A 19,751-nucleotide genomic window follows, 5' to 3' on the forward strand; every position below is an offset into this window, starting at 1 on the left:
TGCGGGGGCCGCGGGCTGCGATGGCATCTGCAGGGAGCGGGGCGCAGGCGGCGGCCGCGGCCCCGCTCGGCGCCCTGAGCCGCGGCGCAGCGCGGGCGCGGCCGCTGCGCTGAGCGCGGCGCTTCCGCGGCGCTGCGGAGGCGGCGGCCACCAAGGAGGGAGGGAGGGAGGGAGGGAGGGAGGGAAGGCGGCAGGAGGAGGAGCGGAGCGGCGCGGAGCAGCGCGGAGCCGCCTGCCCCGCCGCCCCGGAGCGCGGCGCTCCGCGCGGCCCCCGCCCGCCCCCGCGCCGGAGATGTGGATGCGCACGCGAAGATGGATTTAGTGCTCGCGCTGCTGGCGCTGCTCACGGGGCTGCTCGAGCGCGGCGGCGCCCAGGGGGTCTACGGTGAGTCCGCGCCCGCGCCGCCGCCGTGACCTTGTCGCGATTGTCGCGCGGCGGGGGGGGGGGGTGGCGGGGGGTGGCGACAGGCGGCAGCGGGTGTCTGTGCGCGCGTGTCCGCGCAGCCGGAGGCGGCGCGGGGGCAGCGCGCGCTGCAGCGGGGCCGCTGCCCCGAAACGCGGCGCCGCGCGCGGAAAAGTGGCGGAGCGGGGAAGGCGGGGGGGATCCGCGGGGCGCTGCGCGGGCTGCGGCCGCGGCACTTGTTAGCAGCGGGGATCCGCGGGGCCCCGCGCCCGCCCGCCCTGTGCCGGCGGTGACTTGCAGATCGCGGGGCGCGTCGCTACCGCGGGCGGCATCCCGGGAGCATCCCAGCTGCATCCCGGGAGAATCCTGGCTGCATCCCGGCAGCATCCCGGTGGCATCCTAGCTGCTTCCCGCGAGAATCCTGGCTGCATCCCGGTGGCATCCTAGCTGCTTCCCGGCGGCATCCTGGCTGCATCCAGGCTGCTTCCCAGGAGCATCCCGGTGGCATCCAGGCTGCATCCCGGTGGCCCCCAGGGCTGGGGGCTGTATTCGCCAGCTGGCCCATTCGGGCTCGGCGATGTCCCGCTGTGCACGGTGCGGTGCCCACGCAGGGCGGCGTGGCCGGGGCCGCAACGGCAGCGGGATTTGCACCGGGGGGGTTTGTCTGCACGAGCATCCCGCGCCATGCGGGAGCGGAGCCGCTCGCCCCGGTGCCCCCAAGCCCGGCACCCTGTGCCCGCTCCCCCGGGCATCCGCGCCGGCCGCTCCGCGTTATGTAAGCGGCTCCGTGTGCGTGAGAGCCCCGCGCTGGCGGCGGGCGCCAAGGAGACTTCGTGCGTTTGCTCACGGATGCTTCGCTCGGCGTCTGCTCGGTCGAGCCCGTGCGCCTGCTGTCACGCGAAAATGCTCGCGTCTCCCAGGGAGAGGCCAGGCATTTCCCCTCCAGCACCTTTTTTTTGTTTTTTTTTTTGCAAAATCTCAGTGCAATTGAAAATGCCAGCGGGGTTGTGCTCGCGGCGCCCGGTGGCTCCCGCGGGGCCGCGTGGGGCTGCCTCCCGTCCCCCGGTCCCGGGAGCAGCGCTGGCAGCCGGGGGCGGCGAGCACTGGGTGGCAGAGGCCGCGCCAAGGCAGGAGCCCCGGGCGGCTCCTGCGCCGGCCACGTGTGCGTTTGTAGCAGAGCAAGAGCAGGGCCAGGAGGGATCCGCAGCCGGGGACGCGCAGCGCCCTGCGCGGGCTGGGGAGAGGGGGACGGGAGCGGGCGTTGGGCGACGTGCAACAGTCGGACCGTGCTATTTCCAAGGAGTGTTTCTGCACGGTTGTGCCGCGGCCCGGCAGCCGCTCTGCCTCCTGCCTCCGCACCGGGAAAACTTCTCTTTTCCCTGGGCTTGGGGCCCGTCCGGCCTCGCTGGACGCTCCATCTGCCGCCCCGTGCGGCCCCGTTGGGGACGTCGCCCTCTCCCCGCGCCTGCCGTCCCCTCTGCGTCTCGCCCGTGGGCTCCGTGTGCCTCGCACTGGAGGAGGCTGAGGAAGGGGCTCCCCGGCCTCGCTCCGTGCAGCGCGGAACCCAGCGGTGCCCCGTTCACCCCGGCTGCAGCGCTCCCTAACCGCTTGTGCCTTTTTATAAATTTTAAATACAAACTAAGGGTCCCCATTTGCTTACTCCTTGCTGGTACAGAAAAGCAACTTAACTGCCTGTGATAAACGTGGCTGGGCGTCTCCGCGCAAACTGCCCCTTCCGCACAGGGAAGCTGCGAGTAGAAATTCCCTGGGAAGAGGCGGGGGGGCTGCAGGCAGGAACAGCTTCCCAAGCTCTTCCCAATCCAGGGGTGGCTGGCGGAGCCAGGGCCACAAGGGAGGTCCTTGGGGCACCGTGTCCCAGCACTTCGGCCACCCGGCGCAGGGGGAGTTGGATCCAATCGACTTTGCTTTCCCCAACCTGTTTCCTTGGCAAAATGATGTTTCTGGAGCTGCAAATCGCCGTTCGAGTCCCGCGCGGCCGGCGAGGCAGAGCGCGGGGCTGCCGCCGCGCCGGGAGCGCAGGAAGGGCCCGGCGGGAAGGCCCACGCGGATGCTCCCAGAACCGGGGCGGTTTGGTGAGAGCGGAGGGGGAATCGCCCCGGCTCTTCCCCCGCACGGAGCCGCCTGCGCCAGCCCCTGCGGGAAGAGCCTGGAGCGAATCCCTGGAAAAGAGCGGGGAGCGTTGCAGCGCGGGGCTTGAGCGGAGGCCAGGGGAGGCCAGCGGGACCCGGCACTGCCACGGAGCCCCGCGGAGCCGGGGGGAGCACTGGGGGCTGCAGGTGCCTCTGCTTGGCGCTTCCCGGCTCCTTCCCGGCTCCAGGAGCTGTTTCCAAAGACACACTGCGCCTCTCTTGCCGGGCACGGGAATGTCATCCGGCAGGCTTATTTTTTTTGTTTTTAGGGGGGTATTTTTTAAAGAATTGGGTTTGCAAGTGGGGCCTTGGAGCACGGAGCTGCCTGTCCCCTCCCAGCTTGAGTCACCGGAGGGTTTTGCATCCGACCTTCCGGCACGGCTCCGCTTGGGATGCTGCATGGCGGGACAGCAGCGGAGCCTTAATCCGTGCGGGAGCCCCGCGAGGCTCCTGCAGCGGGGCCTGGACTCTGCTGCCCATGGCGTGACGGACCGGGCTGCAAGCGGAGGAGCCCAAGTGCAGAAACGCTCCCTAATAACGGGGGGACAGGATCAACGGCGCCAGGAGCCCCCGCGTGCAGCCTGGCTCTGCTGAGGTCAGTCGGGAAACATCCATCAAGCGGCTTCTCCGGCAGCTCCGCTTCCCTGGGAGGCCTCTGCGTGGAGCAGAGCCCTCCCTGGAGTTTCCCTGGGCGTCTCGAGGGCGCTCCTGGCGTGCACCGAGTTGTGTCCGTGCTGGGGATGCGGCCGCTGCCTTTCCGCAGGGGGAGCAGCCCATGCTCTGTGTCTGCTTGGCCAAAACGTCCCCTTGGAGGCAGCGTGGAGGAGGTTTGGAGGCGAAGGGGTGGCCGGGAAACAGGCTTGAGCCTGAAAGAAAAGTGCTGTTTTCTATATGTAGATGTGTGTGTGTGTATATATGTGTGTGTGTGTGTGTATATATATATATATATATATTTGCAAGCTTGCTTGAGTGCTTGAGGCAGCTGAGGCCATGCCCGCAAGCCCCTAATGAACATTTTGTTGCTACCTCACTCCCTTGGAGAAGCTCTGCCTTGAGGAATCTCCATCTCCCTGAGGTACCTCCAGCCCCTTTCCGTCTTCCAGGAGAAAGACGGCACTTTGGGAGGGCTGCGCTGGTGAATTGGGTTATTTCTTTATTTTGCTGCGGGCCGGGGAGCTGCTGCTGTTGAGAGCTCGGCCGCGCGGCCGGGTCCCGCTGCCCGCTCTCCATCGGTGCCTCCACTCCCGCTCTTTATAGGCCCCCTTTCCAATTTCCTACGGTGTCCGAATCCATCTGAATTATTTCCTGCCGTCTCCAGAAATAACGGCCTCGCTAAATATAGCCGGAGAGGGAGGGAGGGAGCTTGGCCGGGCTGTTCCCGGGCAGCTCCGTGGCGAGGAGCCCTTCGGAGCGAGCGGAGCCCGCAGCGTCCGCCGCGGCACCAAAGCGCGCGCGGAAATAAAGACGTACGGGGTTTTTAGCAGCCGAGGTAATTAGCTATTGGAGGAGCTCACCAGGAGATGTGCCGGAGTCCCCGAAGTCGAGAGTCTTTAATAAAGCATCAAATGTTGCCTCTGAAATTTGCCGGCTTGCTGCAGGCAGGAATTGCTAAGGGAAATCTCCGCTCGTGGGTGTGTGGGAGGTCAGCGCCGGGAGAGCCGCCGTCTCCTCCGGCCTCGCGCGCCGCAGCCGGCTAATCTCCTCTTAATATATCAAAGAAACGATCAGGGTAATGCATGTTACTTAACGCACGGTGCGGGCTTTAATTACATTATTAATACCGTGTGTGGTTAGGACGCCTTATACCCGTCAGAAGGTAGCGCAGGAGATGTACCACGGGTGATGGTCAGCGTGGAGAGGGACCGTCGCTGCTGTCCCCGGGGGAGATGGCACCCGTGGACCCCTGTGCTGCTCTGTTTCTGTGCCCTGCATGTCTCAGTGCTGCTTTCTGTGGCTCTCGCTGTTCACAGCAGTGACTTCAGTGCCTGGTCTGGTGCGCGTTGAGGGTCGCGGGTGGTTGTCTCTCACCCCAGATCTGAACCAGAGCGTTCATTAAGCTCGGGCAGGGCATATAGGAGGTTCTGGGGTGGCTGTGTGGTTTAAAACGTGCTTTCTGTGAGCACGAGAAACACTTGGGTGTCTCTCACGTGCGGAAGACGTTCCCATCGCTGCTCCCTTGCCTTCTGGGCAGGAATTTGCAGAGAAAAGAAATGCAAGTGGGTATTGCCTGCACAGTGCTTTTAAACATGCTAACTGCAGCCCAAGCGCTGGGAACGATACCCATGGCGAACACAGGAACAGGCGAGTTTCGCTGTGAGGATAACTGCCTCAAAGACACTAGTTTTCATCAAAAACTGACCAAGAATGACTGTTCTTCCTATGATTTGTTTTTTATTTTTTAAGTTTAGCTTCCTCAACCCCTGAGAAAAATATTTTTGCGGATTATACCAAGTGAGATTGAGGGGATTGATTGTGTTGTCCTACCCAACACAGGGTAGGACAGAGCGGGCAGTGTTTAGCCCACAGATGTCAGAGCTATGATCGCGTTTGAGTCTGCGCTTGGGGCTCTTAGTGGTGGCCAGGAGGGTTCTGGTGAGTCAACGGGAACGTGTTGGTGGCACCAAGACTTGTCCGAGCTCCAGGGGAGCTGGGAGCGGGATCCCGGCCCCAGACAGCGGGAACTGCCTGCGGAGCGGGGTGGGAGAGCAGCTCGTCCAGCAGTGAACACTCACTGCCCGGCCGGATGGGCACCGGGATGGCCACCCCGAGCCCTCGGCCGGCCAGCGCGTTCCTAGTCGGTTCATGTTTGCGCATGGGCAGGACGGTGCCCGCTAGAGCCTTGGTCCTGTTTGGTGTAAGAGCAGCTCGGTGCGGACACATCCTCCTCATGGAGAGCTGCAGGTTTTGGGGTCCCGTAAGGCTTTTCAGCTGTTGGTCCTACCTTTGCCTGCGTAGTGCGGGAGGCGGTCAGCATCCTGCCTGCGTGCATGCTGTGCAGTATTGATTCCTGCTTTAAAATGAGCCTTTCTATTTGGTTAAGATGTAACTTGCTTTGATACTCAAAACGAGGAGCCCTCAGTCCTCAAAAGATGCCAGAAAAGCCGCACCAACGCCTTGAACGGGAAGCTGCCGAGACTTTTATTCCTCGCATCGTTTCCCTGCCTCGCTCTGGCTTGCGGCCTACGGATCTGCGAGGTACGGATCAAAAAGGCAGGGAGATGAAAGTCTCAAAGCCACCTCGCCGGCGTGGCGCAGCTCCGCCGTTCCCATGCAGGGATCAATAGGAGCTGTGTGTGCTTCATCTGCATGCGCGGCGCGGGCGGCTCGCGCTGCAGCGCGGCGCGCGGGGACGCGCGGGGATTGCTGCCCTTAGCGCTCGGATTAACATCCCGGCTTCCCGGCTCGCTCCTTTCTCGAGCTCAAGTTAAACCCTTTTTGGTGCAGTTCTTGTTTTATGAACGTTGGAGCCCGGCGAGTTTAATGCTTGACTTGCAGGTATTTTCCATGCCAGCAAGGGGACCCAATGCAGTTAGATATCACTGGAGCTGCTATGTTTTGGGGCATTTTGTTTTTAGAAATGATGTTGATTTTATGGGAGCTCAGCTGGGGTCCAGCTGTGTCCTACTGCCCATCTCCCTTCTTGGAGCTGCTGCTATAGAGTTAAGCTGCCTGCCATGGATTGCCCTGGCCTTGGTTTTCTCCCTTTCCTGAAGCTTTCCTAGCCTTCATAACGCTACTTTGACATAATTATGGTTATACAATAGCCTAATTTGGGGGGAATAACAATTCAGTACGTAAAGGAGTCACCAATCAGGGTGGAAGGTGGTTCTGGAGGTCTCTGGTCCAACCCTGCTCAAACCAGGGCCAAGCGGATGGCTGGGTTGGGCTGCCCAGAGCCATCCCCAGGCCAGCTGTGAACATCTGTGAAGCTCCAGGTCCTGATCCAGGGTTGGACCACGCCACATTGGGAAAAAAAATGTTTTCTTTATACCCAGCAGGACATTCCTTTTGGCAATGTGTTGTCTTGCTCTTGGGAGTCTGCAGGCAAACCGAGGCTCCTTGTGGATTCCCTTTCAGATTTTGGCTGCTGAAACACTGGCTGGTCGGTGAAATGTGGTTGATGGGAGTAAAACAAGGAAGAAAACTGGGGGGAGCTGCACCTGCAATGCCATTAACCCAACTGTTTGCAGAAAAAGGAGCCCATCTGAGGAACTGGTTAAACAAAAAGTCACTGAGGTGATACTTACAGCAACAACATGTACGCTAGATCCAGCCTCTCTTACCTTAAAAGCTCCTTATCTTGCTATCTGACTGCTTTGCTAAGGAAATCATTTGCACCGCCAATAATAGCACTTAGTAAAAATAGCAGCAGACACCTGGGAGACTCGAGGAGCTTCGGGCGGGAAGGTCACAGCTGCCCTCGCTGGTGCCATAGCCCCTTCTCCGGGTGGGAGAAGGGTCCTCCTGCCCCTGGGCTGCCCAACGGCTGCTCTCAGCGGCTCTCAATGGCTCTTGGTGGCCTTTGGCTGCTGGAAAGGAGCCAAACGAGGAGGTGGAGGCAGGAGGAGGAGTAGGTGGCACCTCTGGGGACGCGCCGCGGCGTCGTCCGTCCTGGGGACGCCACCGGTGCCGCCCGCTTCGCCCTCCTCTCCAACCGCGAAGGTCATTACGGTGTAGGGCTCAAGGGCCCAGCTTATGAATTAGAAAATAAATTAAGATTTCCTTGTGGGAGAAGCTGCAAAAAAAAAAAAATTGGACAGTGTTGGAGCGAGCATTGGACTGCCGGGCTGATTAATAGTTGTTTTTGCGAAGGCGGAGTTGCTCTGCTATTCCGGGTGTTGGCTTCTGGTTTTTTTTATTTATTCTGTTGTGTTTTGTTTTGCTTTATCCTGCTGGAATATAAAGCAATAAGGCAGCCGGGGTCGGAGCGACAGGGAAGTTTGTCGCAGTGACTTGTTTCAGCAGGAGATTTTGCCCTGGCGTGGGGCTGAGCTGCTTGCAGATGGGTTATCCTGGTCCTTACTTACGGTTTCCGGCTAGTGTCAGTTATTCCTCTTTCTTTGCCATCTTTTTTCTTTTTTTTGTCCCATTGGTAGAGCGAGGGGTGGAAGGAGAAGATGTGCAGGGGACCCAGCACTTGCTTAAACATGCTGGATAAATATATTAAAATACAGGGTCCAGACGGGGAGACGCGGTGCAGGAAGGATCGGGGCTGCTCTCCGTGCTCAGAGGTTGGCCCCAGGGTGAGGAAACGGCTCCCAAGGAGGTGGCAATTTGGAAACAGGGCAGGAGCCATCCCAGGTGATCAAAATGTTTTGACAAAATGGGAACGTCTGGGGGACGTTGTTGTGGTGTGTGGTGTTTTGTTTTTGTTTTACCTTTCCCAGTGCTTTAAAATAAGAAGAAAAAATCTTGAAACAGTCACTTCAAACTAAAAAACTCAAGTGTTTCGCTTAGAAAGTGTCAAAACACTTAAAATATTTTCTGATTATTCAGAAATGCTGTCAGAAATCTATGAAATGTATCAGGCTCTGGAATTTATCATTTTTTGGCTGAGAATTTTATGGGGAGAAGAGAAATGTCCCACTTCAGCCTGCACAGCAATGAGCCACGTTTAGTATACAGTGTCTCAGTTTTTAGGTCAATGAGAAATGAGTTAATCTCCAATCATATACAAGAAAATCCATCTTCTTCCTGTAATTCTGCGTTCGTAATACGTTTCCACATGTGCTGCCTTCCCTTGTGCTGGAAATCTGTGCTGTATTTGCAGTGAAGTCTCCTGTAACTGCCCAGGCGCCTCTGCAGCTGAAGATCTACCCAGGCCTGGGGTGAGATGGGGTTTGTTTGGTCCAAAGGCCCTCGTTGCTTTGCTGCTCTCCTAGTTGGTTATCGGTTAATCCCTGTACACGAGTGGCCATGCTAGTGCCATTGGTGGGTGTATAAATGATGGAGGTGGCCCTTCACGTGCACGAGCTGCGGTGCCTCTTGCAGCACAAGGCAAATGCTTCTCGTGTGCCGATGCCCTTTTCTGGAGGCACGTGGCTTGACTCGTCTTCCTCGGGCTGCAGAAGCTTCCACAATTTCTAATTAGTTTAATTAATGCATCTGTTTTGCCTTAGTAAAATTTCTTTTTGCTCGGGTGCCTGAGGTTAAGTTAATCTCTCTTTTATATGTACATTTATATATATATATAAAATATATATATAAATGCATATATCAAGGCTAAGTGTTCTCATAAAGGGAACATCTTGTTGCCCACAGCTACTCCATACTAAAACAGGCAGAGCCCTCAAACTTCAGGGGCTTTTAGAAGTGTTAAAACTAATACCCTGCAACTAAGCTCCTATCCGGGGAAGCCCTATGGGATTTTCCTAATGGGTTTTCACCCTCCACCCTGAATTCATATTCAGGTCCCTGGAGAACACTTATCTGTCTCACCACACTGCACCATGGTAAAAGAGAATGCAGTTCTTGGATACTTTTTATTTTAGGAACTGTGATACATGGTAGAAGTGATGCATAGACTCAGGCCATTAGGAAGGCGTGTTTTTAATTACAGACTAGGTGACAATCCTGATGCTGGAAGGTGAACCAGGGATGCTGGGCTGCTGTTTACAGGCAGTGTTGTCTTGCTTCACGTGTCTTAAACCCCAGGTCAGCTGTTGAACATCAAACCTGGCAGCGCTACAAGGGGATATTCAAGAGCAAGAGGGCGCTTGCTGAATCTGCTGCTCCTCTGGGTGGAGGGATGATATGGGTGAGGGATGGTTGGGTTTAGTTTAGGAGCTTGTTTGGGTTGGTGACTCGTCCGGAGCGGGCTGGAAGAGCAAGTCCTTGCACTGGAGGAGAACGTGCCAGGCTGACCCGTGAGGGCCGGTGTGACTGTGCTCCCCGAAGCAGGTATTATGAAGATGGGACAGACCTCGCGCTCAGCTGAGCTCTGCAGCTCCATCTCTAGAGGTTTTTATGCGCGTATTTTTCTTGGCACAAATGCTCTGCAGTAAGAAGCTGCGCAACTGGAACGAGGAGAAATGCATCATGCATGTGGCGGTGGAATAGAGCTGGACGGGGATCTCCCAGGTCCATCGTTTCACATGAACATACTCGAGCAGCTGGAAGTCGCTGTGGGCCTGGTTATGTGAAGAGCCGTTTAGCACCATGAGTGCTGCCACGTGGGCAGGGTAAGAGCAGAGCAGACCTCCTCCTGTGGTGCCTTTGTCTCCAGGCCTCTCTCTTCGGGGATACCAAAGCCCATCTTGTATCCCACACTGAACTTCAGGAGACCCAGGTGCTCTCCTGGCATGGTCAGGTACAGAGGAAGCCTCGAAGCCTGGTTAGAAGTGCAGTAATGTGCACTGTGCACGGGGGAAAATACTGATCTGACCGCAGAGTCTCTCTCCTGCTAACGTAATGCAATGGGCGAGCAGGGTGTCCCATCTCCACATCTCTGTTGCAGTAGGAAGTGCTCTTGTTGGGAGGCAGAGATGGCTCTGGAGGGGCTTAGTCTGTGCTACAAACCTGCTGCGGGAAGTGCCAGTGTCGCTGGCTGGTGCTTTTAGGTGATGTCTCTGCTCCATGCTAGACGTCCAGGCTTTCTTTCCTACTGCCAGTGTGAAGCCCAGCTGCATTTGGAGCTGCATTTGGAAATTTGCAGCCGCTGTGAACAGGAGAGCAGGGAAACGCCACAGCCAGGAGCCCTCGTGCATCGGTTGTGCTCCAGTTGTGCTTCCATGGAGCGTGTCCTTATCCGGATGGCTTGGTGCTCTCTACGTTGACTCATCCATCCTTTGGCTTGGTGCTCACCCAAAGTTTGCCACCCTCCGTTCGCGTGTTTTGCTCTCGTGACCTTCCCCATCCGCCCGCCTCGTCCCTTCGGATGCGAGCGGGAATGCAGGCAGGCAGCGACGGAGCAGATGGGAGCGGGCTGGAATGAGGGCAGCGGAAGATTAATCTGTGGGTCAATAACGCGCCACCATTGAGAGTTGTGTGGCTGTGTCTAATACAGGAATAAATTAAATTGCAACAGTACTTAGGGTCGGCGTGGAAAACCTGCTCCACAAACGGCTTGTGCAGAGCAGGACGTCCCGGCAGGTTCCTGCCTATCATGGTACCCATTTAAAGCCTAATTTGTTTTTTGGGTCTTGTGCTTAAAAGGGGTTTAAAGCCTGTTCTTTAACTCTTCTGGTGCCAACAGGAAGGAACTGAGCACAGAAAAGGCCTTTTCCATCTGCGCTGGCTCCAGCAGACGCTGCAGCCTGTATAATGGCAGTGTCTGGACTTATTTTTCTGGGTACCACAATAAGGGATAAGGGTGCAAAGCCCCGTTTGCAGTAATGGGGTTCTGCTTCAGGAATAGGGGTCATAACTCGTCCCATCCATCCAACCTACCTGCCTGTGCTGAGAGTTTGGGCGGGCAGGGAGACGCGCTTGCACCCCAGACCTCCCGTGCCATGGGTGCCAGGTCCATGAGCACTGTTGCCAGGTAGGCTCGGGGAGCAGAACTCTCCATTTGGCTCTCCTGCTGCTTTGCAGCTTGCACGCTTTCTTCTGCATTGTGCAGGAGGTGTCTCCTCACCCGAGCTTCCTGCAAAACCAGCCAGTGTCCAACGGAGCTTTGGGCACCCAAGCCAAAACGCACGTTTTGCGCTCAGAGCTGCGTCCCCTTCCCAGCCACGGCTCTGCGGACAGCCCGGGGGTCCCGTGCTGCTGTCCTGGCTCCGTGTGCCCCGCGGCTGCATCCAGCTCGTGCCCCGCCGTGTCCTCGGCCTCCCGCGCTCTCGCACGTCCCTGTGTCCGCAGCCCCGTTCGTGTTCGTGGCCATGGGCTGGGGAAGAGCAAAGATCAGTCAGGTAACTCGTGTGCCCTGGGGAACAAGGGAGCCAGCCAGGGAGGCGAATCCATAAAAGGAGGATAAATCTATTAGTGTGATGAGTGAGCGAGTGCTCTGCTTACCCTGGGGCTCAGCAAGTTGCATTCTGCTGCTAAAACACGTGCTTTTTATATCTTTTCATGATAATAAGCAATGTTATAAAGCAAGATTAAAACACTACAGGAGGAGACTCTCTTCCTTTTTAACACCTTCTCTTACAACGCAAGAGAGCATATGGCTGTTTGCTGTTGCTGTGTGGTGCGGCGCTGTGCGTGACCGCACGCGTTCCCGCACACCCGGACGCGCTCCCGGACGCGTTCCCGCACACCCGGACGCGTTCCCGCACACCTGGACATGCTCTAGCACACCCGGACGCATTCCTGCACACCCGGACACGCTCCTGGACACGTTCCCACACACCTGGACGTGTTCCTGCACACCCGGACGTGCTCCCGGACGCATTCCTGCACACCCGGATGCGTTCCCGCACACCTGGACGTGTTCCTGCACACCCGGATGCCTTCCCGGACGCATTCCCGCACACCCAGATGCGTTCCCGCACACCCGGACAAACTCCCGGATGCGTTCCTGCACACCCGGATGCGTTCCCGCACACCCAGACATGCTTCCGGACGCGTTCCTGCACACCCGGACGCATTCCCGCACACCCGGACGCGTTCCCGCACACCCAGACGCGCTCCCGGACGCGTTCCCGCACACCCGGACATGCTCACAGCGCCGATCCCAGCCTGCTGGGCCTCAGGGCCAGCCCATTGCACAGCGCTCCGCTTGCACCGTTCCCATTAGGGCTAACAAGAGTTTAGGGCTGCGCATTAAGGACTTGCAGCTACAGGCCCAATGCGGGCAGAACCGCCGAGTCCAGCAGGTGTTTTGCGTGCGCAGTTGGTTCCTTAGTCAAGATGCTCTCCATTTCGTGAGTCTGTAATGACTCACTGGCGGCTTCGCTCTTGCAATAACGAACGCGTCCCCCTCTTCCTCTCATCCTTCAGATAGCCAATATACAGCACTGAGCTGCTTGTTCTGCAATTATTATCTTACAGAGCACCATATGGAAGGATATTAAGTGCGGCAGTAGCTGCTTCTGAATGCTGCGCGGTGCTGGGTTACACCCCTGGCCTTCTGAGGACGGCTAGTGCCGTGTTTCCAAATCCAGCCCTGCTCCCACCTGGAAATCTCGTGTTGGAGCAAGGGAGCTGCCCTGCTCAGCGTGGTGCGATGCCTTGGAAAAGCTCCTCGTTCCGTGGGGTCACCAGCTTCCCGCGATAATGTATTTATCTGTATTTGCATGTGTCCTGTCCTTGCTAACGTCCCTAGTTGCGATGATTTTTTTAATGACTAAATACCATTAGGTATGTACACAAGAATGCGTGCTTGGTTCAGGTAACTTTATAAAAGCAGACTTTTAGGTAAACTTTAGGTTTACCTTTATAGGTAACTTTATAAAAGTATAAAACTTTATAACCTTGCTGATTCAGCAATTCGGGTGTGGAGCCTTTTGAAGCAATTTATTGTAACTCTTAAACTTTGAGCCCTGGCTCCCTGATGTCACTAAATATGAGACGCTGCCTGGAAAAGCTGCTGTGTTGTGCCCTGGAACACGGGGTCCATCCGAACTGATCCTGTATCCATCTCCCTGCTGACGCCCCTGCAAAGCCATGATGGAGGAAGGCGGCCTGGGCTTTTGTGAACCTCCAACCCACAGTTTTTTGACAAACTGACCTGGATATAAGGAAATACCGGTTTGCTGGTTGCCTGACCACCCGGGGTAACGCTTGAAGTGCAGTTCCCTTCCCAAACTGTGAAAGACGCATTAAATATCCCAGAAGGAATATGAATCTCCTGCATTACTGATGTGCCGTTGTGCATCTATTAATCTGCCGTGTGCTGCTTCAGCAGGTGAGGAGGAAAGCTGGGAAGCTTCTTTAAGTAGTTGAAGATTGCTGTGAAGTAGGATCAAAAAAGTGCAGATTTAAGACCCCTTTAGCATTTTTTTTCTCCTTCAATTAAAACGCCAACTTTGCAGCTGCTCAGATGGAGCCGGAGAGGCATTTTGCCACTTAAAAGCCCAGTTGTGCAGTAAGCTCTCCATAGCCGTAAGACTGTCTTACTGCTCATTAAAACATTAGTGAAACTTCCCAAAGGGGTGGTGAGTGTCCCCGGTATTTGCCCCCTCGGCTGTTGGGAGCAGGGCAGTGCGTTTTGGGGTGGTGCGGGTGTGCAGAGGGGTAGAACCGGCCGTTTTGAAACCCGCTGCGGGCGCGCGAGGGGTTTTCTTGCTGTCAGATGTCATTGCCCCGCGTTACGCAGTGGCCGAGGAAGTCTGCTGCTAATCACGGCTCCTCGCGGGCATGAAAATCCATGTGGGTTTGGAGCAGGATGGCTCGAGCGCTGTGCGGTTCTGCAGGGGGGCTCGGCCTCCCCTATAGGTACCCTATAGGTACCTCTGGGTTCTCCAGCCGGTCACCTTGGCCATTCGGGGTGGTGGCACCCGTGGCTCCTTCCTGGGCGAGCAGAGCCGGCCCCTTGTCCTGCGGGTGCAGGAGAGCCTTGTCCAATTCCGGTTAGTCTCCAGAAGGTCATGTGAAGCACTGGGTTCACACCTTCTTCTACATATTAAAAAGAAAAAAGAAATCAAAGTATCTAGAAGGTCAAAAAATCCTGCAGGCGCTGCAAGGCTTGTCGACTTGCTGTGTTTCAAATGGAAAGGTGAAAATGGGATTTAGGGAGCGAGGCATCAGAGGAGGGTGGATGTGGATCTCTAGCAGCGTCTCCGGGCGCCTCCAGTGCCCAGCAATTTCTCCAAGAATCCAGGCTAAAGAGGAGGCAGGAGAAGCAGCAACAGCCCTTGCTTCCACTTGGGATTACAGGGGGTTAGTGCTGAGTATGTGCTCCATTTAGGTTATTCAAAGATGTTTTTCTTAAAGAGCACGGTAAAAACCTGCTATTAATATGTGCAGATACTGAAATTCAACAGGATCCCTTCTCCCTTGCCCTCTCTCAAGCTTTCCGCTTCCGAGCAACGTGTTGTAGCAGGGAATATAGGAGTGGAGCCTTCTGGCGCCGTAGCGTTACGATAACGTAATAAACCAGCGTGGTCGGGCTGGAGGGACGAGGAGAGCAGCCCAGGCCGAGCGGTGCTTAAGCTTTTCCAAATATTGACAGAGTGGCGAAACGGTGAAACCCGAATAATCCTAAGTGTGGAGCACTGCGCGGTTTGAGTATTACGGTGTGTTCCTCGGGGGTAAGCGCGTGATATCTCTATTATCCCTGCAACGGCGTGAGTTAAATTACATGTAGGAGATGAGTTCAGAGGGTACCGCGTTCTGGGGTTTGTTTGTTTTCATTTTCAGAGGGGTCTGTAGGTTCCTCTCCTTTCCTTTTCGTGGAGCATGGCGCCTTTGGAGGCCACCTCCAGGCCTCTGCGTGGGCCCGGGGACATCGCGGGTTCTGCCCTGCCTCGTTTTGCTCTGCCATCCGGCACAGAGGTTTCAATTTGTGCCATGTGAGACTAAAACATCCCAGAGCCTCTTTACCCTGAGGAAGGAAACTCAGCCTTGTGCAGAGATACCACAATGGCTTGTGGCAGGAAAGCTCTGCAAGTCTTATTTATTTTTGACTATGTATTTGGTTTGCATTTGAGGGAGAGAAAATGATGCTGCAGGAGGTGGCTGGGTCCTTGCAGCGGTGGCTGGAACGTGGCTGCCTTTGGCCAAGCAGAGCTGCAGAACGGACCGTGTCCGCCCTGGGCACCGCTTCCTCCAGCCTCCCCGTCTGGGAGGAAAACAGGGCTTGGCGATTCCTCCTGGATGCTACGGGATGCCTTTTATTGCCACACATGGACACCCAGGGCGCCAGCTCACAGCCTGGAGGGGTTTTATTTAAAGGAATAAAAGGCAAAAGGAAGATGTGCAGAGCCCAGGAGAACACGCTGTGTCCCCGGCAGTACCCACGGATGGCTCTGACCGTCTGTGTGTGACCTGCTTGCCAGGACCGCATGGGCTGCTTTAAACTTAAAGGGCAGAGAATGCAAAATACGGCCCCGTGTGAGGCATCTTGATGTAGAATATGCATTCTACATCTCAGCAAGGCTCCTGGAGGACGTGCCTGGCTGTTGGGTTGAGGGCACCCAGTAGACTCCATCTCCCAGGGGATATTTGGGCACAGCAGCCTTGCAGGACAGCGTGCATCTCGCATGAGATGGGGCCTCGGCGTGCTCCTCGTGCTGCAGTGTGCTGGGCTTCTAACTGGTATCCCCATCCGTATAAAAAGATGGTTGGCAATTTTCTGTTGACCTGCACTCTTTTTAGAAACCAGCTTATACTTCAGTAGGAGTTATTACGTTTTATGCTAGAACCTTTAAATCCCAGGGATGACTCTTAACTTAAATCAAGTATTTATAGATACGGCCTTAAAAAGAAATGTTGCCAACAATTCCTGTGCTTTGGTACAACGGGCTTGTCAGGGCAGGAGCCTGGGAAGAACAACTCCGTGCTCAGCCCATCGTTTGCCCCCTTGGCTCTGCTGGCATCTGATTTTTGTCTTTAACCTGGGTGAACTTGGAGACCTTGTTTGCAGCACGTCCTCATAAACCTCTACCGAGGTTCACAGGAGGGCATCCAAAATGTGGAGCAGGTGGGAAAGCGGCAGGTAGGAGCATCCCAAAACACGTCTCACCCCTGTGAGAGGACGGGTGTAGCTCCAGCCTGACTTACTGCGTTATTCCCTGGTGATTGGGGCAAGCACCCGGCTGGGACTTCACCTTCCCAGCCAGCTCCAGTGGCCGCTGTCCCCTGCCTGGTGGGATGCTGGCACTGAAGGGAGCACCAGGTTGAGCACACGGCAGTTCTTGCTGTGCTCCCCGTGCTGTCACAGCCGCGTTGTCACCGCCGCTGGTGACGCAAGGGGCTGGCTCGGCCGGTCTGTGCACGGCCCCGTCGCCCTGCTCGCGGGTAGGAATTGGGATGACCTTGCAGTGCGGGCTCTGGGCAGTGCCCTCTGCTCTGCAGAGATCACCGGGTGCTTCCCACAGCCGGGATCGGGGCTGAGCTGTGCAGAGACCTGCTACGATACAGCAGGGGAGCCGAGGCTGCTAATCCTGCCTTGTAGACACCATGGGTAGTCACTTCTGGCGGAGAGGGGGAAAAGTAGTTTGTAGCTCTGTGTGAAGAGATATTTAAGCGTAGGCCTAATTTGAAAGATGTGGCTAAGTACCCTATTGAACACAGAACTAATGGTGTTAAATTCTTTTGGAAAGCTCTTTTAGTTTTGCAGGTGCAAAGCATATGAGAGCTCTGTCTCTCCAAGGATGATTATTAGCTGGGGCTGTTGCAGTAAAGAGCCTCGGTCTATGGAGGAAGCAACACCAGGGGTTCACCCCAAGTGTGTGCCTGGTGTTCAGATGTGGTGCGAGATGGGGGTGTTTTTGGCTCTCTTGTCAACAGAGGTCTTCACCCCACGGGTAGCTGGCAGAGCAGGTCTACCAAGGGTCAGATGTTTTGTTTGAGGAGCAGTGTGTCAAGCTCGCTTGCCATGGTTGACCAGCTCAAGGGCATGTGTTGTGTTCTCTCCTCTGCCAGGGTGACTTATGTTGGGTGGCCCTTTACTTCATGTTCAATAACCCTGGGGACATCAGCGCTGTATAACGTGGGGCAGATTTGAGCTTGAAATTGAGCTGAGAGTCGACCTCAGGCAACCCATCCACACGTAAGATGTAGATTGGCCAACCCTGCTGTCCCACGTGTTCCTCACAGCGATTCCGTGCAAGGGCCAGGCTTGGAAGGGACTATCAACCAGAAGGTGTTATCGGGCACAAGAGAACGTAGGATTTCTCAGCATGTAGCCTCTAGTTGCTTGGAGAATAGAGGTGTCTCTAGGTGTCTTAAAAGCAACAATAGAAGTGCCAAGAAGTCAAGTGGCCCAACCCAGGGAGCTCCCTGGGTGCAGACAGCTGCTGCTCAGTCCGAGCACCTTGTCCTTCCTTCCCTTAGGGCAAGATCTCCCTTTTCTGTGGGCCTCACTCACTGAACTCAGTACCATCAAACTGAACCTAAAATTAGCCCAAAAACATGTTCACATTGTTAGACAGTGTAGATGCACCCAGTCATTTGCAGTTGCGGTTTAAACTTAAGAATCAAATAAAGTCCCCGTTTTTAAGAGAAACCTACAAAAAGACGGAAAAAAAATAACCTTGGAAAAAAAAGTAATTCTGTGTGAAACTGGAAAAAAATGTATGTTTGTAGTCCACATGACAGATGTGCCTCCGGGCTGTTTTTAATCCCCGGTGGAAGCGAGGGATTAAGCGCGCGAGGCCGCGCTCCGCAGCGCCCACGCGGCTCCTCGCTGGCCACGCTGCCCAGCACTAATTCTCTCATCGTTAGGGATGCTCCACCGAGTGCACCTCGTACCACATAAAGCAGTTCAGTGCCTTTCCCTGCCATCCACTACTCAAATTACAGAATTATTGACCGTTCTTAGCCGTGTAGGCTATTATTTTTACTTGTCTGTTTGCAGCAGAACCGGTGTCTGAGTATGCCGAGCCTGCCCCACCGGGAGCAGTGATGGGTACCTGCGTGGGGAGAGCAGAGCAGAGCTCCCGGGTGGACGGTGCTTCCCATTTCCATCAGGAACAGCCCGTGTTTGGGACCAGGAGGGCTCACATTCCCGTTGGTCTCTCAGGTTGTATTTTTTTGCGAGTGTATCCTGGTAGTATAGCTCAATAGCATTATCAATGCCTTGGCAGGAGACGCTGTAGTGTCTTTCAGTTGTGCGGCGTGAGCCCTTGAGGACTCGGAGCAGGGGAAGCGACTCAGTGTGCGGCCGCATGGGGCCCTTTTGTATGTAGATCCTCTTCTTTGCTAATGGGATTTAGATTTCAGCTTCCATCTAACCCACCTGAACATTCACCCTAAGGTAAAGCAGCCTTTCATACCTTGGAAAAGCAGTAAATTGAATGAAGTGGCCCGCAGGTGGAGGCCTTACTGTGCTGCCTGTTGTGTTGAAGCAGGGTACCGCAAAAATCACCTGCAGCAGAGACCTGGTCCTCCTTAAAAGCCTTTGCTTGATCCAGGGATGCTGGAGAACACTCTGCTCGTTTGCAGTTGCTCTTGCTACAGATACTAGCTTTTCTGTTACAGTTCCTTTAGCCATGTGTGTGGTTCCCATACAGAACACCGGAGTGCCCTGGATGAGTGACTGCAGTCATCCCGTCATAGAGGGCTCTCAGGTTGGTTAAGCATGGTTTCCCCTTGGTGAATCCATGCTGACTGCTCCTCATCACCTTCGTGTCCTCCACATGCTTAGAGGTGGCATCCAGGATGACTTGTTCCATCATCTTTCCAGGGATGGAGGTGAGGCTGACTGGCCCGTAGTTGCCTGGGTCGTCCCTCTTGCCCCTTCTGGTGTGACGCTGGTTTTCTTCCTGTCCCCAGAGACCTCACCTGTTCTCCATGGCCTTGCAAAGATGATGGAGAGTGGCCTAGCAATAACATCTACCAGCTCCTTCAGCTCTCCTGGGTGCATCCCATCATGGCCCATGGACTTGTGGGTGTCAAGTCATCTTGACCAGGAATTCTGGCCTGTTCTAAGCATGGACTTGCTGGCAGGATGGCTTGACTTGGCCAGCAACTCCCAGCGGCATCTGTGCTCCTTCTTGCAGTGAGTAAGAAAAAGCCAGTGATGCTGAAAGGACCTCTGTAAGTTCAATCACGGGCAAGTAGATCTGTGAGAGGGGAGCTTTAAAGTAAGGCAGGAAAGTCCTCTGCTGTTCTGGCATGTGATGCAACAGCTGGGGTTTGGGAAAGGTGCAAAGGAGACGATGGAGCTGACTTTTTTCTGAACAAATGGACTGGAAAGAATATGATGCTGATTCTGAAATTTCCCTCCCTGCATCTCTTCTCATCACGCTGTTTCAGTCTCTGAACTGCAGAGCATGCATTAGCCATTTGCACTGAAATACTCTGGGCCTTCGGTGCTGGGGCTAAGTTTAATATGTATATATATTTTAAACCAGTTCTGGAACCTGTTAATTATTAAGCAGAGCCAAGGTGTAGGCTTGCTTAGCTGTCTGTGCGCGGTGGTGCGCGTGGTCCCCAGCGCAGGACCAGGGACTGGCATGGTCATCAGCACTGCACCACACTCCTGAGGCCATGGGGGACCACGGGGACATCCAAGTCTGTCTTCCTGGCCCCGTGCTTGCTTTGCGTGGGGTCTCACACCCAGCTCCTGCACGATGAGAGCTGGTGGCTGCTGCTCCACTGGCGTCGCCCGTGCCAAATGCTGCAGGCTGGCAGCATGGTCCCTGCTGCTGTTC

The 19,751-nt window shown here is 55.6% G+C and overlaps 1 protein-coding gene across 1 annotated transcript in view; it reads left to right on the forward strand.

The window, feature by feature from the left end:
* The first annotated feature begins 257 nt into the window (after positions 1-257).
* MDGA2 (MAM domain containing glycosylphosphatidylinositol anchor 2) overlaps positions 258-19,751 on the forward strand; it is a 259,777-nt gene continuing 240,283 nt past the window's right edge. Inside the window, exon 1 of the mRNA XM_088533798.1 lies at positions 258-385. Within this exon, the coding sequence (XP_088389924.1) occupies positions 313-385 (73 nt within the window). The 5' untranslated portion in view covers positions 258-312. The remainder of the gene's footprint in view (positions 386-19,751) is intronic.

This window comes from Tinamus guttatus, unplaced genomic scaffold, assembly GCF_059628265.1.
Source record: "Tinamus guttatus ecotype Peru unplaced genomic scaffold, ASM5962826v1 Tinamus_guttatus_pri_ptg000522l, whole genome shotgun sequence".
Classification (NCBI taxonomy): Eukaryota; Metazoa; Chordata; class Aves; order Tinamiformes; family Tinamidae; genus Tinamus; species Tinamus guttatus.